Source organism: Manis pentadactyla, chromosome 7 (genome assembly GCF_030020395.1).
Source record: "Manis pentadactyla isolate mManPen7 chromosome 7, mManPen7.hap1, whole genome shotgun sequence".
NCBI lineage: Eukaryota > Metazoa > Chordata > Mammalia > Pholidota > Manidae > Manis > Manis pentadactyla.
Window position 1 is genome coordinate 47,922,717 of NC_080025.1, and position 24,164 is coordinate 47,946,880.

Genomic DNA, 24,164 nt, shown 5'->3' on the forward strand with positions numbered 1-24,164 from the left:
GAGGGAGGGGTGAGCACCTCGGACACTGATGACGCGCCAAAGTCCCCGGCTGCTGCCCCTCCCAACCTGAAAAATGTGCCTTAGGGTAGCCAATCCTCGCCCGCTGTAAATCTAAGCTCTGCCTTCCCCTACCTTCTTTAAAAACTCACTGCCTGCCCTGCTGAGCGTGACTTCCCCGGCCTGTGACTAGCCAGACCGGGGAACATCGCCCAGGATTGCGCTCAAATGAACTGCCTGGCCCTTTGTTGCCTCTCGTCGCCTGCTTATTTCGGTTAGAATTTACCTTACAGTGCCGGCTCTGCAGACATTAAGGAGATTACAGGCATCTTAAGGAGCACGGTTTCTGGCACATGAATAACAGCCCACAGACAGAATAGAAAACTCAGGAAGGGACTCACATACGAATGCCAAGGCTAGTAGGTGATGCAGGTGGCATCTCAGCCCTCAGAGAAAAGACAGAGTTCTTAATACGTGGAATTGAGAAAACTGAATAGTCACATAGAAAAGAGTAAAATCGGCTGCTTTTGTCACACCACATACAACTCAATTCCAAATGAATAAAGATTTAAATATGAAAACAAAACCATACATGGTCTGGCTGGAAGAATGAGTAAATTCCCCATGACCTGTGAGTGAGGAAAACTTCCCTGTGACTTGAAATCCAGAAACAAAAAGGGAAAAGAAAAATAAATTTGGTGACAAATGTGACAAAGAAAATAAACTTGTGGCAAATAATAGTCTGCACAAAGTAAAAAGACAGTGACAAACTAGGAAAAAATACTTGTAACAGACACAGGTCTAATCTTAACATATAAAGATCTTCAAAAAAATGGAAGGAACCCATGACTCAAGATGTGCTCAAGAATTGAACAGACAATTCACAGAAAAAACAAATGCAAATGGCACTTCACTTATCATATGAGAACTGCAAATTAAAACTGCAAAAATCTAGAAATGTGACCACATACCATGGTTAGAGGGCCAAGGGAAAAGAGATGCCAGAGTACAGTGTTGGTGTGAATGTGGAATGATGCCACGTGTGGGGAATCTGCAAATCTCAGGGAAAACACAGGTATGAGACTTGATGCAGGACCTTCAGAACAGAAACAGCCTGGAAATCACCCCGATGTCCTCATCGGGCCCAGGGCCCAGAGGGGTAGTACTCAGCTGTAAGAAATCCCAGGTCTGTCTGCACAGATGTGGGAGAGGCCTCTGGGATCTGTTGCAGGAGGGAAGCAAGGTAGAAAAGAGCATTAACCTGCCAGCCACTGAACAGAAGGAGATACTAATCTAATCTACATGCATCTGCTTATCCTAAATAAAACAAACAAGGAAAGATAGCTCATATCACTTCAGAAAGAACTTCCTTATGGAGGAGAGAAGGAATAGGATTTTCAAAAACTTGTGTTAAGATTAAAAAATTTGACCTTACAAGCCCAGCCCCTGAGGACAGAAACAAATTAAGGGAAAAAGTCATAAATCTGTTTTCATTCGCTGTGTTATTGCAGAGCATTGCTGTCCTTATTCTGATAGTTGATTGTTGTGGGATAAAGCAAATGAGGAATTCTGTGACTTGAAGCTTCCTGGTGTTCTTGAAGCTAAGATCCTCGGTGTGGGAGACAGGAGGTACAGATTTGAAATTGTGAAGTTAAAATCCCATAGACCTGAGTTTGAGCAGGAAGTTAAGGGGAAAAAATATTGTCTAGGTCTGTCCACCAAGAAAAGGCCTTAAACAGCCTGTGAGCCATGGGTACCCACAGCACCCAGATTTTGAAATCTGGTTTCAAATGGTGGAAAATTCCATTTTCTACTGAAAAGAATCAGGCATTGTTGGAATTCCTGGAATTCAGTCTGTGGCAGAACATGTACAAAATAAGCCTGGAACATTTCTTAAGCAAGGAGGTAATGAATGACTACAGGCCTTGGAAGCCAGTTTGAAGAGGCTCACTGGGTCAAAGATGGGTAATTTGACATCATATCAGAAATTGCAACTACAGTGAACTGAAACTCATCAAATATATGTAAAGCCTTGTTTGTGATAACATAAAAATGTAACTGATCAGTCTTGGCAAATACTCTGGACCCAGCTTTGAAAAAAACTGGTAATGACATTACCAATCCTCTTTCCCTGTACAAACTAATCCCCAGGGAAATCGTATGTTTCTCTTGATAGCAGTATTCCAGCTAATGGAAGAAGGTAACATGATAGAATCAGAACCTGACCTTTTCCCAGTCTTTAATGAATTAATGAGTCTAAGCCTTAATCATCAACAAAGTCCAACACAAAGAAAAGAGAAGGAAGGAACCAGACATGTGCCTCCTGATGGAAAACACATCACCTATGAGGCAGACTATCCGAAAAGCCCCATCTGGGTGTGATCTGGCTGTGTGCCAACCTGCAGTTCACCTGAGAGCGCACTCAGGGACCCCGTGGGAAGGGAGTCTACAGCACAAAAATAACATTTTCTCAACAAATAAATGACAAAGAAACCAAACAGAGATGGAGGTGCCGCCCACAGGTTGAACGAGAAGAAAGTAGTTCATGTAGCCCACCACCTTAACAGGATGCCAGGAGGACTGTGTGGTCACCTCCATAGATACAGAAGAGTGCACCCAACAGTCCTTCACAGGGAAAATGGTTTCTGCAAACTAGGCATAGAGGAGCTTCCCAGGCTCACAGAGTGTCTGTGAAAACCCTGCACCTCACTCAGGCTTAGACCAACAGCGAGTGCTTATTCAAACCGAAGCAAGGTGAGGATGTCCTCTCTTACCGCTCTCGTTAGACCGCAAGTCAGAAGTCCGAACCAATGCAGTGGGTAGGTAAAGTAAATAAAAGGCTTACAGATTTGAAAGGAAGAAATAAAACAGCCTCTTGGCAAATGACATGAAGAGGCTATACAGAAAATCCCAAATAGTCTACAAGAAAGGCTTCTAGAACTAATTGGAGAATGTTAAAAAGTTACAGGGTGAAATTCAATAAACTGTCAACCATGTTCCCAAATGCCAGCAATGAACAGTTGGAACTGAAAATTGAAAAAGCAGTACCATCTACAATGCACCAAAGAAATGCTTAGTTATAAATCTGATTAAACATGCAGAATTTGCTGAAAACCAAAAACACTAATGAAAGAAATCACAGATAATAAAGCAATGGGCCACACACTGTGTTCATGGATTGGTAGACTTGGCAGTGCAAAAGTGTTGATTCTTATCAGTTTGATCCCACCAACTCCCAAGAGCTTTCTTGTAGTTAGTAACAAGCTGATTCTAAAATGTATATGTGGAAAGCCAAGGAACCAGAATAACCGAAACAATTCTGACATGGAATAAAGCCATTGGACTGACGCTGCCCAACTGCAGGACACTCTGAAGGCATGATAACTAAGCCAGCGTAGAAATGCTCACAGGACCGACCTGTCCATCAGGAACAGTACAGGTAGCCCAGAAAGAGATCTGTGCAAATATGCTCAACTGGCAAAGGCACAAAGACAATTCCTTGGAGGAAGGGGAGTCTTTTTTCAGAAATGATTTTAGGAAAATTGGTTGTCAATGTACAAATAAATGCTCACACCTTTCCCAAAAATTCCTGCCTGGGGATTTAAAAGCCTGGTTAAAATTCCATTAAAAATATTTTGCTGGAAAAACTGAAGGAACAAAATAGCAGCAGATTCACAGACTCTAAGAAAGGACTAGCGGTTACCAAAGGGGAGGGGTGGGAGAGGGTGGGTGGGAAGGGAGGGAGAAGGGGATTGTAGGGTATCATGACTGTTGCACATGGTATGTGTGGAGTCAAGAAGAAGACAGTGTAGCTCAGAGAAGGCAAATAGGAACTCTGGCATCTTACTACACTGATGGACAGTGACTGCAGTGGGGTATGGGGGGTACTCAATAATAAGGGTGAATGTAATAACCACATTGTTTTTCTTGTGAAACCTTCATAAGACTGTATATCAATGATACCTTAATGAAATAAATAAATAAATAATGTTTTGCTGGATCCGTGCACACTGAGTGTGTGAGGATGCTAATTTTAAAATCTCTGTTTTACAGGGACATTGCCATGTACACCTTCATACTGCTTCTGCACTTGTTTTTAACATATGGGCAATTCTCCCGAGATGAACAGGCTCTCAATCAAGCTATCCGGAATGAGTTTACAAGGTAGGTTGTTCAGGTGACCTTCTCTACATCTGGGGCCACAGCACTAGGAGTGATCTGGGCATGGCCAGCATGTGCCTATGGGGCCCAGAGCTCAGGGTGCCAGGGCAAGGGGTCCTGTACTTCATTACTTTGAGGGAATGATGTCTGTCTGCTCATACAGACTGTAGAGAAGCAGATCCTCCACACCACGGGATCACTGTCCTGGGACATCATGTTTTTGTAAGACTAAGGCCCTCTTCACCACTGCCCCACATAGGAAAAATGGGAAGAGTAGTCAAAGTGTCTCGAGGACACTATTTTCCCCACTGGTAACAGGTAACTGCCATGTGCAGACTTGGGACTTGGTCATGTTTACAGTATCTCAGTTTGGCAAATAGTGAAACCATGATATTTCAAGGCACGTTAAGCTCTGTGCTGAAATAGGGTGTTGCAGTTTCTTTTTTAGAAAGCATCTGAGTTCTTTAGTCAAAGAAATTTTCTGTGAACTGTTGCAGTTCACGAGAAATAGCTCAGAATTTCTATTACCCCCCTCCCATTCTCAAGTGTTCATTTGTTTCTTCCTGCTATTATAAGTAGTAGATGTTCACTGCAGGTTAAAATGAAAAAGAGGAAGCAGAGAGATTTCCATATGCCACCACCCAGAGAGACCACTGACTACATTCTGTTGTGTTGTATTTCTTCTCCATGTTTTAGTGTTTCTGTAATTGGGGTGCAAATTATAATCAAGCTGTACATCTCATACGGCACTCCATTTTTTTGAAAATTTGTATTAAATGACTGTTTTCACCTGCCAAAAATATTCAGTTTGAGAGTTCTTTCAAAGCATTTGGCTCTAAATTGTCAAGTGTATGATATGAATTCATTTGATTCTTTATTATGTTGTAGGTGGCAGAACTAAAACAATGTGCTCCAAGGCTTGCTTTCTTTGGAGAATACTTAACACATTCCTGTAGCTTCCCTATGAGTATGTTGCTTTTGACTCAGTCATTCAATTTGATGTGAATTATTTTTGTTGGATATGTTTTGGTAGGGATGGGTAGCTGGCAAATCAATTTAATTTAAGGGCTTGTTTATTTTTATCTTCTGTGAAAGAGGGTGATTGGTGCCCACCAGGGTGTTGGCAAATGAATGCAGATTGAGGACACGTCAATTATGTAGGACTTGGACACCCCAGTTAACAAGTTGGATTCTCCATAGCTCAGCAATCCAAACCGCTGCTGGCGAACATCCTCGCCTGAAATCAAGTAGTGTTTTCTGCCCCTCTATTTGCAAAAACAGCGGTTCTTTCCATTGGTAGCTAACTTTTTGGCTCTGCCACCTGTGCAGGCGCAGTTTGTACCGGCAGGTGGCGCTGTGCACAAATCAAAATGACCATTGGTGTGGTTCTGGAAATGGAACTCTACACCTGAGAGATTTCTTGCTTTGCTGTTTTTTTTTCTCACATTTTGCAAGTCAGCATTACTTGACACGTTCCTCATATGGGTTGTTATTTGATACTCAAATCAGGAACATCGCAGCTGGGATACTCTGTGCTCTGTCCCACGCGCAGAGCAAGTGACATGCTTGAGTCTGTGGGTGTGCGTAGACCTGCATTGCCACAAGGTTGTGAAACCTCACTACTTATGGACCCGCTGGCCACCAGGCAGGGATATTTACGGGTCCCGATCTGTAATGAGCTGCTCAGAGTGCACCCTCACTCTACCTGCACTGGGGCCTGATCCTGCTGTTGAGATGGCCATCACCCCACATCACCCCCATCAGGAGCACCCCACGTCCCACTTTTGCCAGCATCCCAGGTGGAAGGAGGGAAGGGCAGTGGGGCAACTGACTGGGCTGGATTCAGAACCAGGCTTCTAGTGCTCTGCTGGTTAGCAGGTGACTTAGGCAAGTCCTCCGGCTGAGCCTGGACATCCCTATCTGCAAAGGGGACACAGGGGCTGCCTGATTTGTCTTCATAAAAAGTGACCGTGTTATTGGATTCTATCACATTTAAGTTTTATTTGAAGTCTTTCTCAACTCATTCAAGTCTTCATGAAATTCCAAGTAAAACAACGATACACTGACAAACAAAGCACCAGTAAATGAAAGAGTACCTCTGTCCAGGTGCCGTAAGTGGAAAATAACTGCTGGTCTCTTTTACATCTTTTCATCACTGACCTGGCATTGCAGGCCTGCTTTAGCTACATGCTCTACTCGATACTGAGTGAGGATATTCAGATTGTTCAGTTCGCTACCTGCCTCGAAGTGAGTCAGAATGAGGCGTGGGCAGGGCACAGTCTGGGCGTGTGATGTCTGTCACTGCGTCACTTTCAGGTCTTTCTTCTCCTGGTTCCTTTAATGTCATCCCACAGGGAGCAAGTGTCCCCAAGTGATAGTATTTCCCCAAATTGTGCAAACTCAACATGCCAGAAGGCCTGTATCTCTATTTTTAAGTGTAGATTAGGGAGCATTGGTCTGTAAAGGTGGACTGTCTGTCAAACTGTCTCGCTTCCCAGAGCAGATTCTCTGCTGTTGAGATGGCCATCATTGTGAACGTCTGCAGGGCTGCATCTCCCCATGCACTCTCCTTCCAGGGTGCCCATCACCTCATCCTGGATGCTCCAGTGGGGTCCAGCTGGCTCTGGTTTGACCATGATTTCCATCAGTGAGGGGTTGATAGCAGTGCCCAATAAAGGGCCTGCATAGTCCAGGCTCTGAAAAGGTAGGAACCATCAAGTCAAGGTCATGAATGGGGAAGTAGCCTCTCTGTGAAGACAGGAAAAACCTGCTTTCGGTTGAGTACCTGCTGTAAATGCTTACCAGTACTTAGTCCCCAGGCTGTGGGCTAAACATCCCCAGATGGCTCTGCAGGAGCAAAAGCACCGACCTTGTAGCACCTGCCACCACCCTGGCCTGTTCACACCAGCTTGGGGAGGGTCGAGCTGGGGAGAGGCTTGGGCGGCCCTCCCGGGAGTCGCCCCTACCTACAGCCCCCCCACCCCCCCACTGCCTTCTGGTGCAAGCGCACAACCACACGGCCCATGAAGAGCTCATAGTCAGTCCTTCTCACTGGTCAGATTCGGTCACTGCAACCGGCAGACCAGTTAAGCTGTGACTTGGATGACTTGAGTTTATATCCTTTTCTAACTTCGCATCACTTTCCAACACCGTGACTGTCCCTGAGAAGGCCTATGGCCTCCCCTTTTCCTGGACATACCTGGTGGAACCGAGCCAGCGGCTGTGGGGATGGTGGCAAGGACCCCATCCTTGCTGTTACTTGGTGTCCTTAGTGTGAAGCCACATGCGGGGAGGTGTTTTGAGTTAGGGGAGAAGTACTTTGCGTTCTCCGTGGAAATTTAACTTCTTCCTTTTCCCCTCAGCTGCAGCTTGGAGCCAAATTGTGCTCCTGACGCTACAGTGAGTGGCTAAGGTCTTTGAACGTGGTTTACTGCTTTGTTTGAACAGTGAAAATGGTCAGCCTTGTCAGTTTGAAATGATTTCAGTGCTCCCGTAAGTCAGTTGCATGATAGAAAGTGATGCAGACCTAAAAAGCTACAAAATAAATCAATTGGGAAGCAAACCGACTAGCCTTTGTCGACTCCCTGCTGTGCCAAGGCGGCATTTGATCTGTGCCCCCCCCCCCCACCTAGAGCTCATGCCCGTATCCAGGAGGCAGGCAGGGGTGCGCTCTCTGGGTGCTGGAGTGGGCAGGCGTGTAGGGAAAGGACTGCCTTCTGCTGCCACTCCTGCGCTCAGATCCTCGGCATGGGCCACACTGGCCTCCAAGCCCCTCCCTCCACAGACCTGCACATGCTGTCCAGGCGTTTGCCTGATAGTTCTTGTCTCCTTGTGACCCATTTATCCATTCCTTCAGGTCTGGGCTGAAACCTGGTGTTGACGTGTTCTGTGGCCCCCTGAACTGAAATTCCCACTGGCCCACCCCACCACTTCTGTCTCCCCTGCTTAGTCTCCCTTCTCAGTGTTCACCACTAACATGGTGTGTGTGTTGCTTGCTGATTTTATTTGCTGCTTGTTTCCTCACAAGAGGTCAGGGATTTGACCCCTCTCTCCCTGGTGCCTAAAAGAGGGCCAGGTACATGGGCATTGCAATGACATTTGCTGAGTGCATGGGTGAGTGAATGGACACCACTCCATCGCTGTTCTGTCTTCCATCCTCACTGAGGAGCAGAACACTTTCCAGGGTTGGGTACCTCACACTGTAGATGGCATTGCATTAATTCCTGCAGGCACCTGAAAGATATATTAGAGAAAAATAACTTTTTGTTTCTGCTTTTGCATCAAGAGGTGCCAGGAGCTCCTCCAGGGGCCTGCAAAGTGTGGATGAGTGGTGGGGCTGGAGCCTGAGCACACTGCTGGACAGCCTGTACCCCAGGGGTTCCTCCACAGCCAGCTCTTCAGGCGCTCAGGTGGGCCTCCATCTGCTCTTCACAGGGTGCACCTCCCAGTAGGGTGAAGCCATCAGAAATATTTGTTTTGCCCTACTCTGTGTGTGGAATGACTGCTAGGTGGCTCTCTGCTGTGTGTGCATGTAGCCCCTGCCCTTTCTATGCCCCCCACACCCCACCTGCCATTCCTTATGCCTGCATTTGCCAGGCCAGAGCCAGACACAGGAGTGTAGCAAGTGCCCAGGAGCATGTGGGCCGTGGGGGCTGGAAGGCCAGATGCTGTGACATAGGGACACAGGACACCTCTGGGACAGAGGAGGGGCTCCCTAAGATGGGAGCATCCAGGAAGCTTCCAGAAGGAGGCAAGGCTGCTTCCAAATTCTGGAGATAAAGTTACCAGTGACTGTGCATTTTGTATAAGCCCATTTCTCAGTCATCTTTTATTTTCTTTTTAAAAATTAAATGACTTTGTCCTGCATTCCTCAAACTGTAATTTTCATTCTGCTTTTGTATTCTATGTAGTTGCATGGGGTGACACTGGGGAAACTTTAGAAAAAGATGAAGAGATTATTCTAATTTGGTACAAACACTGGGAAGGTAGGTCCTGCCTTTCTCAGAATGTTGGTTAAAACCTCAGGGTGTTTTTAAAAGGAAAGTAGAATTCTGACCTCCAGCTGGTGGCTGAGGCTATCCAGAGGCCCTGCGCCCTGCTGGTGCTGCAGTGTGACAATGTTCTGAGTGGCCCTGTGTTCAGTGCACGCACTTTGTTCTTTTTCCAGCCTGGAGCTCTGGGGGGAAACTGCTACCTAGTAGGCACATTGCTAATTAAACACCTACGAGTTCCTCCTGGGAGTTTATGCAAGGTAAGATCCTCTCTTTTTATTTCTAAAAATACATTGAATTAGAAAAGCCCAGGAGACATTCAGGCAAGAAACCAGCAAACCAATCAGATCACCAATGAGTGCCTGCCCATGACCCGAAATTGTCAACATGGCGCCTGGGGGCTGGACCTCCACCTTCCTGTTCTCTTCCTCTTGACAAACTCTCCCAATTTCTCTGCCTGTCCTGGCATTCGATGCAAAACCAGGATATTTTGATCTAAAATGTCTGAAAGTAGAATATTCATGTACCATTTCCAAATGGATTGGGGTGTGTGAAGAAGGTCTTCACCTACATCGTCCTAGGATAGCCGCTCCCCCAGTGCCCTGGCCCAGACGGACAGGCACTGCAGGCACCAGCGTTTCCATGGTGGAGCGTGACCCTGCCAGCTTAGGCTGCAGCCAGGGGACCATGAGGGGGCTCTGAGGGAGCACAGCTCACCTTCCGGGACAGTCATGTACCCCTGTGTGGTCAGTATGCAGCGTGGGCTTTGAAACATGCATCCTAACCCCTTTCCTGTGGGCACTTTCCTCCACAGCTTCCCAGCCCCTTCTCAGCGCCAGTCCAAGATGCCCTCCCTTCATGTGGCCCCAAAGTTGGAGGCCCTGGGATGCCTTCTGTGACAGATCCAGTGATCCAGAGTCTGGCCCCCAGTGGCACCTGGGGCTGTGGGTCCTGGGAGGACTGTGTGCTCAGCCTGGGCAGCACAAGGTCAGTGTGACTCAGGGGTCAGCTCTCCCACACCTGCCCATGGGCTGCTCAAGCAGGGCTGGCTAGACGTGAGGCGGCCTGGCAGTCCTCGGGGTGAGAGCAAGGCTTGCTGTCACAGTGAAGTGACAGGAGGCGCCTGCCGGGCACTTGAACCATGACACAAGTAGAAAGCAACTCTGGCCTTCAGTCCAAGGACACAAGAGGAATGAGCCCAAAACTCCTTCAGCATTTGCTGGAGGACCTGGAGGTCATGGATACCCAATGGCCATTTGTCCTGTGCTGGCTTTGTGCTGAGCCGGATGCCGAGAGGCCCACTAACTCCTCACGTGATGGTGAAGTGGGCCGGCCTCCATCCAAACCACATCGTGTAGATGAGGACAGAGGCTCAGATGAGTCCATACCCGCTGCAGCCACTATCCACTATGTGCCAGCCTGTTCCCTCGCTGGCAGCTGGGACAGTGTTGCCTCAGGTGGGGTGGGATTGCGCTGCACCTGGGGTGACACCGGTTGTCCAAGACCAACGGGAGGCCCTGTGTCAGTTAACAGCACGTGTGCCTTTTACTAACACTAAACCCCCAGTTATCCAATTGTTACTAAACACAGACTGGCAAAAGGTAGCTTCTTTCCAATGGTAAGTCTATAGCAGAGAAAGGAAATGAACATTCCAGGGTCCTTGTAAGGACATTGCCTCTCCTATGGGAAATGGAAGGTCTCCCTGCCCCAGGACTCCCTCTGCCTGAGGGTCCTGGCAAGGACAGAGGTACAGCTGATGTTTGAGGGGTAAGAAGACACAGAGGCCTTGTGCGTAGGCCCATGAACCCAGCACAGGGCCTGGGCTGGTGCTCTGTTGGGGTCCCCCACCTGGAGCCTCACTCTCTTGCAGGTCGGAGGCCCATGCAGCCCTGACCAGACTAAGGGCCAGCAGACGGGTGGACCAGCATACCAGGGCTATGTCTGTGCACTTTGCCCTCTACAACCCTGCAACCCAGCTCTTCTCCAGCGTGTCCCTGAGCTCCGAGGTGCTCCCAGCCGGGGACCTCACCTTCTCCTCTGTGGTGGAGTCAGTCACTGTCTTCCACAGCGACTCAGCCAGGTGGTACCTCCGCACACTTCCTGAGGTGAGCCCCTGGCCACTCCGCCTGCCTGTGGAGCGCAGGGTCCAAGGGAGCTCACTCTTGCCCCGGGCCGGGCACGGGATGGCTTCCATGCATGCTTGCCGTATGAAGAGGCACCGGTTGCCCCAAGGCCTGGAGGAACAAGCCCACCATTGTTGCTCCCCAGAGCAATAAATTAGCTTGCCTGGCATCTATCCACAAGGGGATTGGCCGGGAACCAGCCAGGAGCCTAGCCATAAGCAAACAGTTGGCATTTTGTTTCTCTTGATTGTTGATCTTCCTCCACCAGCTGTTCTTCCTGGGGCTCAACCTGATACACGTCTGTTTTCAACTCTATGGCATGGCAGAGAAGGGCGCCTACAACTACTGGCGAAAACCGCGAAGCTGGCTGGAGGTAGCCTCCCCTGTCACTTTCCTGGTGTAAAACCAGAGCAGGAGCATCCTTGCCTGAGGATGCAGTGACTTCCACGGGGAGCTGAGGCACCCTAGCTACTTCCCACCTTGTTGCCATCTCCCACCTGTCGTGTTAATGCCCCAGTGGCATTTGACACCAGTGTCCACTTATGCTTTTGCTATTAGTTTGTGCTCCAGGTCACACGGATGATGTGGTAGCCTTTCCCGGGGAGTCTGTCTAAGCCACCTTCTCTTGAACCTGCAGCTCTCCATTGTGGGATCTGGCCTTGCCTACTCTGCAGCCTCCAGCCACCTGATCGCCCTTGCTGGGCAGGTGACCAACCAGTTCCAAAAAGGACTTTTCCAAGGGTTTATGGACCTCCATCTCACGGCCTCATGGAACCAGGTACGGCAGGGCATTAAGGGCTCCTCACACGGGCCATGCTCTGTGACGCTGTCCAAAGGAGGAAGCTGTACGTGCTCTAAAAGGTCCAAAACAAGGGATTTGCTCCATATTGAGGGATAATACTCCAAGCTCATGGGCAAGGGTGACCTGGACGGAGAGGGCTTGGGATCCTTAGGCCCTGTGTGCAAGCCTGGGATGGGATGGTGTGATCTGTGTGGGGCATGGAATTGCAGCAGTGATGCTGGGCAACCCTAGGTGGTGGGGGGAAGCAGGCAGACAGGCGGTGGCCTAGGGAGGGACTACCTGGGAAAACACCTCATCTGTCTTCTTGCTTCCCCCTGACGGTAGTTCTAGATGCAGGCGGTGTCAGCCTCTCTACAGCCAAGAGGCTCAGGGAAGGCCAGGGTCCCACCCCAGTGCCAGTCGGGCTTTGCAGTCCACACCTCCCTCCCCCCAGGCAATGTGCCCACATGGGAATGGGGGCTCCACCAGAGGAGTAGTGCAAAGTGTACATCAGGGCTGGGGCCTGTGGGGAGGGAGGGATGCCACCACAGCCCGGGGTCCTTGGGGACCTGACTGCTGCCACATGCAGGGCTTCTCTGCCCTGAGGCCTTCAAGGCCAACCTATGCCCCACCCTGCAGGCCTCCCAGGACCTTGCTTCCCCACACAGAGGGGTACAGCCAGGGCCCCAGTGACCTCACCCGCCACCCCGTGTGGGTCCGTCCAGATCAACCCAGAAGAACAGGTTGTTCTGTGACCTGACTCTCCTGTTTACTCCCTGGGGACCTGGCAGGGTGGCAACAGCTGTGCTTCCTCCACCAAAGCTCCACACGTGTCTCTTGGCTGACCTCTGTCCCCACCCTTGTCAGAGGTGGTTTTGTTGCAAGCAACAGAAACTCACCACCCCAGGGAAAGGAGGCTGCCCCAAAGGAACCCATGCAGGGCAAGACCTGGGTTTTATTCTTACGACAGAAAATATCTTCCTAATGTAAATTTTCTAAAACTGCAGCCTCATCCTGGGACCTCAGTGGAAGGGGCTGTGCACGTAGTGGGGTTGGGGGGCCCTGAGCTCAAGCTTTGCACACAACTGCTGGGCAAAGAGCAGGCAGACCCGCACCCCTCCTGCCAGTCTTCATTGCACAGGACTGCTGTTCGAGCCTCCCCCAGCCTCATCCCCATCCTCCTGGTGCTGACCAGCCTCCACCACAGCCCACACTCTACTGGCTTGCTTGGTTTATTGTCTTCTCTCCCCAGGAGGCTGGAAGCTCCCAGAGGGAGGGAGGTGGACAAGCTTCTTTCTTACTCTCCGTTTGCCTCTTTCTCTCTCTCTGTGTCTCTCTGGGGTGGATGGAGCCTTCAGGTCTACCTTCCATGCATGTCTACACTCGCCTGCTGTCTTCATCTGAGATGACCCTGGTTGGCCATCACGTCTGCTGCCCAGTAACTGAGCTCAGAGGATCACTGCAGGGGATAGCTTTCTCCCTCAAGGAGGCCTTGAGAGGGCATCTGATTGATCACTGATGGGTGGGCTCAGGTCCAGTAAGAGTACATATTCTTAGCAAATCATTTTGTAAGAAGCTCTTGTCATGGATGCTGGCTATCAGGAGAGTTTTCCTAAAAGATCAGGATCAGGGCAAAAATGAGTAAGTCTAACACACCAGCTTGGAAGTGCAGCTTTCCTTGGGAAATGGGTTTGCATTTCTGTATGGCTGCTCCTTTGCAGTAAACAGAGGCTCAGACAGGGTGGCGGCCAGGTCTGATCTGTCCCGAGCTTTATAGAAATGGTAAGGTCAAAATTAAGAACTGGACTTTCTGAAAATGCACTACAGTTTGAGCTTTCCCCTAGTTTTGACTCACTCCCCAATGCAGACAGCTGACACTTTCTGCCCCTTGGAGATGGAGGCCTGCAGAATTCATCCCATCTCTTCCATGCATGGCTGGCAGGTGCAGGGTGTGTGTGTCCTCTGTGGCTGGCAAAACATGCTGAGCTGCTCTCTGTGTTCTTCTGTCGCAGAGGGTGAGGTGGCTTCAGGGAGTCCTGTCCTTCCTCCTGACTCTGAAAATCATCTACCTTCTCGGCATTCAAAAGACCCCGGTGTCCTGCTCCTCCACAATGCGTGGCTCACTCTCTAGCATCTTGGCAACAGGGGTAGGAAACCTCCCTTTACCACGTGATTTCACCAATAAATCAACACAGTCATGTGATCTTGTCACTTAGCCCTTTTTCTAGAGAAAAAACAAACTGCTTTCGAGGTGGGAACCATCTAGAATCCCAGTCCTCTAACCCATTATGTGGTGATTTTAGATCACTGGTGTCAGCAGTTATATAATCAGTAATTGTCATGACAGCATTAGCCCTACTGATGAACACCTGCTCTGTTCCATGCTTTTCGCTGGCGTGTTCTTATCATTCTAACATAAGCAGCAATTCTCACCTACTGAGCTTCCGCGAAGTGCCAGGATTGGCACATGGGCCTCTTGTAATTACCTCAGTTATCGTGTCCAAGCTGCGGCCAGGTCTGGTTCTTCTTCAGAGGAAGAAATGGGGTGAGCCGTGGCGAGCCTGCCTTGGGCCATGCCCAGGGAACTTAGGTACTCCCTCCACAGAGGCCACCAGCCCCCATTCCCTTGCTTCTAACTCTGGCTCTGTGCCCACGGCATCCCTTTGAATACACTGGAACTCACTTTAGTATTATTTATGCCCCAAATGGAATTGTATGTCAGTGGAACTCAGAAGAAAGAAAACACAATCATTAAAGAGAAAACAGAAAACTTCAGGTGCTTCTCCCATGCACGGATTCTCAGCAAGCCTGCTTCCAATCCCAGGACCAGGTCTCAGGCCTGAAGTCCGGTCTGGCAGGTGAAGCCCAGAATCAGGAGAGAATCCCACATATGGCCCGAACCAGATTCCCAGGGGTGAGTAATTCTGGCCTGGTCCCGGTGGGTCATGGCGGGCTCTAGCCCGGCAGCCCCAGTGCAGCCCCAGTTCTGCCTCCACAGCAGGATTATTATCAGGGCCAAGGGAGGGTCTATCTCAGGGGGCTCTGGCTCTTGGGATCCCAGGCTCGCTTGGCACACATGGGAACAAACACAGCTCCCTGAATCTTGCTGGCCTTGTGCTGGCTGGGACAGGCTCAGCAAACCAGGGCAGGAGGAGCAGCCCAGGAGTCACACACGGGAGGTTCAAGCACCAGTGCATCTCCCCGGAGCCCATGGCCATGATGTAGCCCAGTTCCCAAAGCCCCACCTCCTGATAGGCATGGAAGATGTGTGCCTGGGAGGTTACCTTGGGTCAAGAGTATGTATATACGGAACTTACCTGCCTAGTAAATTAGTTCCAATTACACCACTTAGCAACATACAAAAACACTTTTTTGTTTAGAAAACAAGCCTCAAATGTCACGAATAGCATCCAAATTAAGTAGCCGCATTCCAGCCGTGTAGGCTTAGGTGTGCATATGCACAAGAGCACAGAAAAGCTTAGTGCAGATGATGCACCCATGAGTTGCATTTTCTTTCTCCTGAGTCACTCAGGCTGCATGTGATTCCCCTCAGGGAGTGAGTTATAGCATTTCCAGGGAGGCTGTGGGTGCAGGGCCAGAGCTGGGAGCAGGGAATGGAGGTGAGCAGGCCTCAGGGATGCAGCACCTGGCTGCCCCTGGAGAGCCCTGGGATGGCTGGTCTGCACAATCACACCCATGTGGACTGTGACAATTGGCTGGTATCTGCCCAGCAGGCAAGAAAATGCCCATTGGCACCAGGGTTTGTTTGAGTGGATGGAGCAAGCACCATAGATACATGGGCTTTGTCAGGGCAGGCTGGCCACCCAGGATGGAGGAAGGCTTGGTGCTGGCCTGGGGGCCTGAGCAGGGCTCCAGAAAGTGCATGCCAGACTAACCCCAATGGCAGATGACGTGGTCAGCACTCCGCAACCTGCCTCTCCCAGCTTTCTGTTATTTCAGAGCATATAGAAGGCCCAGACCAGTCTTGGGCATCTGTGAACCAGGGCCCAGAAAGCCAGCTGTGCTGTTTTTCTCCCTGCAGCTGGTGGGCATCCTGATGCTGGCAGCCCACTGCCACCTGCACAGTGTCTCACTCTTCTCCTGGGCTCTGCCATCTGGCATGTTCGCAGACTCCTCGCTCAGCCTACTGTTTCTTTTTCCGGGAAGACACCGAAGAGACACGTTCCTCAGCCTTGCGAAGCCTGACCAGCATGCCCTGGCTTGGTACTCTGGGGCCCTTCTCACAGTAATGGCCACTTTGTGGTTTGGAATGGTATGCACACACGTCCCAGGGTTTGCAAAGGTCTCGTCCGCTGTGGGTGAAGTTACTTGTGGCCCATAGGCACATCCTGGCTGCACACCAATCTCATGGTCACAACTCCCTGAGGCCCATGTGGCCTGCACTGGGCAGGGCCACACACTGTCACTGGTCTCTCCAGCAGCCTGGTCCAGCCCTAGCAGGACACACCCCACTTCAGGAAGCCACCTCCTGCAGGGACCTCCTGCCCTCACAGTGCTGAGCCACACCCTGTCTCTCTGAGCCTAATTCCACAGTCTTTCACTACAGGCTGTCTTGACTTGCTTCCTCAGTCTTTCCATCTTCAAAAGTTCCTTTCATCAGCCAGCCTTCACTGGACACCTTCTCCAGGCTCAGGGCTGAGGTGGATGGGGCTCCCTGTTTACCACCCTCCTACAGATCCACCACTTGCAGATGTAGTCATCACACACACACACACACACACACACATGCATGCACACCTGCTGGCTTCCTTAATTGAGGAAGAGGTTCCCCGTAGCCCTCCATGGTAGCCCCTGCTTAGTGCTAATGGATTTAACAAAGAAAAATACAGGACATCCAGTTGTAGTTAAATTTCAGTAAACAGCTAGTAATGTGTTAGTATCAGGATGTCCCTGCAACAGCTCAGGCATAGCTGTATTTCAGGCTGTCCTGTCTTCTACCTCGTGACGCTGCCCCTCAGCCTACATGGTCTGATCAGGCTTCTCAGTCTGTCCTCCCAGGGCCGACCCTGGGTTTGCTGCAGCCTTATTCAGGGGTGGGGCCCGGCTGTCAGAAAGCTCTCCAACTGTCCCTGTTGAGGTCTCAGGGTTGGGGACCCCTGCACCCCACCATACCCTGCTTCCTCTCCTTCACAGCCTTCCCAGTAGGTGTAAAGCCCATGCATTTCAGAAGAAAGTGTTCTGTGTGGAGTCTCCTTCTGGTGAAGCTTTCTCCAGCCTCACGGCCCCCTCCCCAGCCAGCCGGCCCTCCCCCACCCCGACTCCTCACTGCCCCACCTGTGCTCTGCTGCCCTTGGCTTTCTCCCCTTTGAACTCTGGCCACACTCACAGCAGGTACCTTGGTGTGCCTGGCTCCAGCAGTAGTTCCTGACACGCTGTAGAACCCTTGCAAGTTAGTGGGTTAAATATTCAAATTTTATAAATTGATAAAAATTCTCTGCAGGCTTTAAAAGTCTACCAGTATTCTAGTTTAGTAGGTAGAATAAAGTTAGAGCTTGTACTCACACCTTGGCAATACACACTTGGCAAATACCTGAGCCATTTGCTTCTGCTAATGTTCCTAGCTCTCTAGTCACTACTCATCCATTCGTCTATCTATTCTTCCACCCACCCATCCGCCCATCCACCCATCCACCCACCCATTCATCCATCCTTCCATCCACCTACCCATCCACCCATCATGCATCCATCCTTCCTTCTATCTACCCACTCATTTGTTTATTCAACAATTACTTAAAGAATGCCTGTTATATTCAGGCAGTGATGAAACAAACATAACAGGATATGGTTCATAGTCCTTAGACGAAGAAATGCATATAAACAAGGAATTAAGGCATTTAAAAATATTTCTGATACATTTCCTTTATTGCATATGTGAGTTGCAAGTATTTTATACTGTTCTGTGGCTTATCCTTTTCGTTCTTTTAACTGTGCATGTCTTTTGTAAAAGTTGTAAATTTTGATAAAGGCTAATTGATCAATGTTTTATTTTATAGATAAGTTTTCTCTGTTTTCATCTAGAAGTTTTCTAGTTTTATGTTTTACATTTAGGTCAATGGTCAGCTTTGACTTAATTTTCAAATAAGATGTGAAGTATAGATCAGAGTTAGTCTTCTTATATGTGGCCATTCTGTCATTCTGGCACCATTTTTTAAAAGCATATCCTTTTTCTGTTGAATTGCTTCTGCATCTCTGTCAAATATCAGTTGAGTGTACCTGTGGGTCTGTATCAGGCTCTCTGTTCTGTTTCACTGATGCATTTGCTTGCCAATCCCACATTGTCTTGATTACTATAACTCTATAGGAGTCTTAAAATAACAGAGATGAGTCCCCCCAATTTTTTCTCTTTCAGGTTGGGCCATTCTAACTCTTGCCTTTCCATATAAATTTCAGAATCATCCTATTGATAAGTACAAAAAAAGGCATGCCAGGACTTTGGCTGAGGTTGCTGTGGATGTATAATCACCTTGGGAGAGAACTGACACCTTAATAATACTGAACTTTTCAATCCAAGAAGTCTGTATATCTCTCCGTTTATTTAGCTCTGATTTCTTTCATCAAGTAGTTTCAGCATGTACATAGTGCATAGTTACACACAATTTTAAAACCTAACTAGAAGTGTCCTTAAAGAGCGAGAAACTTGGAGACTCATTCTGAGCACAACAGGAAGTCCTCACACAGTGGAAGAGATATTTGGCTCTTGATGGATGAGCAGGGACAAGCTCATGGGAGATGCCTGGGTGTGGTATTTGTAGGTGGGGACAGTGCAAGCAAAAAGGTGGTGGGGAGAGAAGCTGGAGTTCTGAGTGGAGCTGGATGCTGGGTGGAGCCAGAGTGAAGGGCCCCAAATGTCATGCTAAGGCACTTTGATTTTATCATCTGAGACAGGAAAGCACTGATATGTGGGTGCTCTGAGTGCTGGAGTCAGGGTGCCTTACTGCAGCTCCGGGGCTCTCCTGGCTGTTTGGCTAGCAGAGCAGAGAGGCCTCAGGACCCCAGACACTGTCTGCACATACAGTGTCCCGTCCGCAGGCACCTGGGCCTCCCTTCAGAGTTCTGATCCTCTTCCAGGGATTCAACGGCTGATCAAATTTGAATTTGAGGCTAATCAAAGAAAAAAATAGGACCATGAGAGAGAAACACACACAATCTGTATGTGGGTGACATCGTGACAGGTTTGTATGTGGGGGACATCCCTCTCACCATAAGACCATCCAGAGGCTGCGTTGCAGGGCCACCATCAAGAAGAGAGGAGTGAGGGAAATCTTGGGGATGGGGTGGGAGAGAGGTGGACAGCTTCTGGGTCAGAGGGCTCCCCAGGGCTACAGGGTTTGGGGCTTGTAACCGCAAGGCCCTGTCACACCAGCAGGTGGCAGCTGTCCTGGGAAGTTTTGCAGGGTATGCAAAGCAGCCTCTAAATGGCTCAAACTTTGTTGTTTGGGCTATTTTTAAAATAATTGAATGTGTAAAATTTTGAGTTTGGTGCCTACAAGCTCTTTGAGCTAACAAGCCTCAACCTTCAGTAAATAACCAAACTCTCCGGGGCCCACTGTCAGCTCGTTTTTCCACTTCCGCAAGCTCAGTGGGGCCCATCACAGCCTAGCAGAGTTCACCAGAGGGCCCGAAAGGAGATGCAGATTCTACATATGAAAGTGCATGTCATGTTCATAATCTTTGTCCTTCACTGCTGGATATTGAAACATCTTTATAATAAAATATAATTTTTAATGCTGAATTCATCTTGTTGCAATTTAGTTCAATTCATGAGACATATTTTCCTGAATTTTTTGCTAACCAATTATTGTCTTAACTAAAAGACCACAAAATAGCAGCATCAGATATACTCTCCATTTACTAGACTATCAAATTAACAAAGCTCTTTTTCGTTTGATAATATGGAAATTGAATGTGTAAAATTTTTCTATATTTTTTTCTTTTCCTCAGCTGAGGGGTTCCCACATGACTCTTGCTGAAAAACGAACATCTTCTCAAAGAAAATCTCTCATGAGACTTACAGACCTGACTGCCTTCATATGGGAGAAGGTCCTCTCCTGCCTGGGTCTGGGCAGGCCGGGGCTAGAGGAGGCTGAGATGGTTGAGCATCACGTAAGCTGTGGGTCTGGGATTACTGAGCACACGGGCACATTGAAGATGATGGTGCCATGACTCTTCTTTTTTGCTTTCAATTAGTAAAGCAAGATGTTGACTCTGCCAATGTTACAAAGCCAGAGTTTTCACTTGAAATTCTAAAGCACTCTGCAGATTGCCAAGCAGATTCTCTTCCGTTAACTCATGTATCTAAGGATATACCCTTAGACGACCATGTAAGGTTGCAGAGTGGGAGTTTATGATTCCCACCCAATAACTCCCCCTGACTCTGTGCCTGGAGAGTTAATCATCTGCTCTTGGCTCTTGCTACCAGACCCAAACATCTACCAAAACCTAGAGCCTTAGGCCCACTGTCTAAGTGTAGTCACTGCCGCATGGATGAACACAAATCAGAGCAGGTATTTGCACACTGAATGCCCAGTTTCTAATGGCTGATATTCAGGCCTCATCCAGTGCAGTTCTGAAGCCAATCCTATGTAATCATGATATTGTGTGTTTTATAGGGCTTTATCATGTATTTTCCTGTACACTATTGCCTTTAAATCCATTTACTAGTCCTTCATGTAGGCATTCTGAACCCTCACACTTACCTGTGTATGACATTTTGAATGTGGTGTGATTGTGCACCCCTATGTGTGACATGGGGAATGAGGGAACTGAGATGTTCCCAGCACCCAGGCCTCCTGATTCGTGCCCAGTGTGCTTTCCAACAAAGGCCAGTGCCATCTAAAGTCATAACTGAAATGCTTCAGATAATGAGGCAAATAGAAAACTGGGTTCTGGACCACACTTCTTAATCATTTTCTTCCCTTCAGAATCACTCCCTGGATGAACTTGCATACCTGTTAGATGAACTTCTGTTGAAGATTAATGGTTTGTCTGACTGCCCACGACCCCCTCTTCTGAAACAACAATCCAGTGATATGGTGGAGACTGGAGCACAAGTTGGCACCTCGGTGGGTGTTTCTGCCTGCCAGGCTGCAGGGGTAAGCAAATTAAAAAATATTTTTATCACTTTTCTTTATAACAAAATTGTTTTTAAGTTCTAAAGGAGGTTTGAACTAGTTGCTGTTTCAAATCATGAGGCCGGGTTGCATACTTTCTAAGGGCAGGTATGCTGATAGTGAGAGGTGCTCTGGCCAGAGCTGGAGCACTGCTTAATCGGGTGAACCATGTGGGTGGCTTCCAGCTTACCATAGTGGCAAAAATATCTATCAGATACCTTGCTTCTGATTATCATGGAAATGAGCAAAGAGACAGAAATGGGAATGAATGGATGCCATCCTCCCAGACCCTAAGAAATACCTCTGACCCAAAACATGACCAGGAATCCCAAGATGGTGGCCCAAGTAGAGCGGAAATTAGATCAAAGAGAGAGAGGACACTGCCCCTTCCAGGAGCACACAGACCTCTCCAACCTTGACGCATGCACAGTTTCCTGGTTGGGTGGAAAGGATAATAGAACACAAAAGAGCTAAAGAATCTCCCTGAACCCCAAAAGCAGAATTTTGGGGACACAGGGCTGAAGGGAGGCCATCCTGTAAGAAGCTGTCTGCTGATGTGATGAAGGGGAAGTTGGTGGCTCACAGAGATGGAGTCATACAGATTCACACTCCAGGCTAGGTGAAAGGTGAGCGGGTGCTCCAGGGATGAGTGTATCCAGTGGTGGCTTCCCTGAGACCCAGAGTCAGCACAGTGACATACCCGAGTGGAAGCAGGAGTGTGCCTGGGTTAAGGTGAAGTCTGGAGGTGCCCCGACTCAGACTCACCCCAGCCCCTCCCCAGCCCTATCAGCAGCCACCGGGCAAAGATGAACTCCCTCATGGAGAGGCGAGTGGTCATGATACACAAACCATCACTGGGTCCATGCAGACATGCCAGAAAAACTAGCAACTAGAAAAGACCATAACAGAAGGAGGGAAAGACTAGGCCTTTGAAAATGATCACCACACACAGGTCAAATGGAAACAGGCTGTGCTCCACACACAAAAATAAATCCATGAAGACATTGCCTCTTCGAAATAAAAGCACAAAACCAAGATGAAAGAGCTAAAAAAGGAAGTAAAAAGCCAAAATAATAAATGGATGAGTTAAGAAAGAAAAAAATGCCAGAAATACAGGTGAAGCAAAAAAAAAAAAAGTGTAGTAGATTCACAGAAGAAAGAGTAAAGGACACAGGCTTGACAAAACTTAGCAAAATGAGATTTTTTTAAAAATCAGAGTCAAAATGGATTTTAGGGGAAAAATACACACATAAGTCAAGGAATATGTGTAAGAAAAGTAAGGGATATATATAATTACCATAATTAGTGTTTCCTTCCACCCCCCAAAAAACCCAGAAAATTTGACAGAAAAAATATTTAAAGATATAATTTTAAAAACTTTCCCAAAATAAAGATATACATCTTTGTATTTAAAAAATAATTATTTCCCAGGGAAGAAATAGATTAAAATCTATTAAAACAAGAAAAAATCCTAAAAGTTACTGGACTTAAAAAACAGAGAATCCTATTGATATTTTCCCTTCCATACCTGAAAAAGGTCAAATCACTTCTAAATGATTAGAAATTATTTTAAGATTGTTTATTAATGATCATTTAAATTATTGAAAACTTTTTAAATGTGCATATCAGTAGAAAATTGGGCAAGTTGTAGGAAAAACATAACTTATTGAATAAAAACCAATATCCAGTTGTACAGAAAAATTAGGAGAAAAACATTCATGTGGAGAAAGATAAGGTATCACTTACTATATTTGTAACATGAAAAAAATAACAAAAGCTTTAGTAAAAATGTTTAGAAGAAAGACTGTGCATTTATATTCAAACCATAAGGTTAATATTATGATTTCTTTAAATTACAGGATTAAAAGAGAAGACATTGCATACTGCTAAATTAGTGTTTACAGGAAAATCTGTGACATATGTTATGGAGCAGCAACCAATATGCATTCAACTCATCAAAAAATGCACATGCACATGCTAAGCTAAGCAAAGCAGAAGGAATGAATTTGTAAAGCTGCAAGCATAATGTAATTAAATCAACAGCAAAAATGAATTAACCCCATACAGAGGCACTCAAGATGGCAGCGTGAATAGGGTGGCAGAAATCTCCCCAAACCATGTATGTTTTTGAAAATACAGCAATAAAACTATTCCTAAAAGAGAGAACAGAAGGTGCAGTACAACAGTCAGGCTACATCTACATCTGTGAGAACTCAGTATCTCACAAAAAGGGTACGATACAAAGTCATGACCCAGCAGGACCCAGGCACCCCCTCCAACCCCAGATCAATGGTGGGAGGAAAAGAATCAGAGTGGGAAAGGAGTGGAAGCACCAGACTGCTAGGTAATCATCCCTAGTAATCTGCACCAGGAGCACAGACACGCATCACATGGTGTACTGGATATTAGAGAAACAGAAAAATAAAATCCAAGATGGAGACTGCAAGTGGGTCCCCACAGCCAGTTCCCCTGAGGCAAAAGAAAAGTGGGCCTTTTAAAAGTCTTAAAGGGATAAGGGTTTAGCAGGTGAACAAAATCGACCCAGCACACTCAGCCCAGCAGGCTGGGAATCTTAAGGAACTTCAGTGCCCTAAACCACTGGGTGGCAATGCAGATCCAAAGCCCCTCGTGGTGATAAGCAGCCTGCCATTCATTCCCCCACCCCGCTGGCACTGCAGGCAAACTGGCTGACCTGCCACTGCTGCAGAGAAGCCTTGGAGCAGCCCTGCTCACAGCAACCACACAGAGTCTTCTCCCAGTGCGTAGCTAACCAGGTCAGACCCAGACACTGCTGCCTATGTGCAGCTGCCTGGTACAGGCAGAGGAAGCTGGCACAATATCCAGAAGGCATGAAGGGGTACCGTTCTTGCAGGTGAACACACTCGGCACATCTGCGACCCCCTATAGTACCTTAAACTATCCCGAGGGCCACCCTGCCCATGGCAGCTCAGGGAATTAACCCAGAGGCTGCTCCCAGTGT

At 48.0% G+C, this 24,164-nt stretch overlaps 1 protein-coding gene across 1 annotated transcript in view; it reads left to right on the plus strand.

Annotated features, from left to right (window-relative positions):
* Positions 1–23,410, plus strand: part of PKD1L1 (polycystin 1 like 1, transient receptor potential channel interacting) — a 96,853-nt gene extending 73,443 nt beyond the window's left edge. The window contains exons 42-53 of the mRNA XM_057504962.1: positions 4,051–4,161; positions 8,444–8,567; positions 9,326–9,409; positions 9,964–10,136; positions 11,020–11,254; positions 11,541–11,645; positions 11,910–12,050; positions 14,066–14,200; positions 16,096–16,326; positions 20,016–20,177; positions 20,996–21,166; positions 23,044–23,410. Of these exons, the coding sequence (XP_057360945.1) occupies positions 4,051–4,161; positions 8,444–8,567; positions 9,326–9,409; positions 9,964–10,136; positions 11,020–11,254; positions 11,541–11,645; positions 11,910–12,050; positions 14,066–14,200; positions 16,096–16,326; positions 20,016–20,177; positions 20,996–21,166; positions 23,044–23,049 (1,678 nt within the window). The 3' untranslated portion in view covers positions 23,050–23,410. The remainder of the gene's footprint in view (positions 1–4,050; positions 4,162–8,443; positions 8,568–9,325; positions 9,410–9,963; positions 10,137–11,019; positions 11,255–11,540; positions 11,646–11,909; positions 12,051–14,065; positions 14,201–16,095; positions 16,327–20,015; positions 20,178–20,995; positions 21,167–23,043) is intronic.
* The last annotated feature ends 754 nt before the right edge of the window (positions 23,411–24,164 follow it).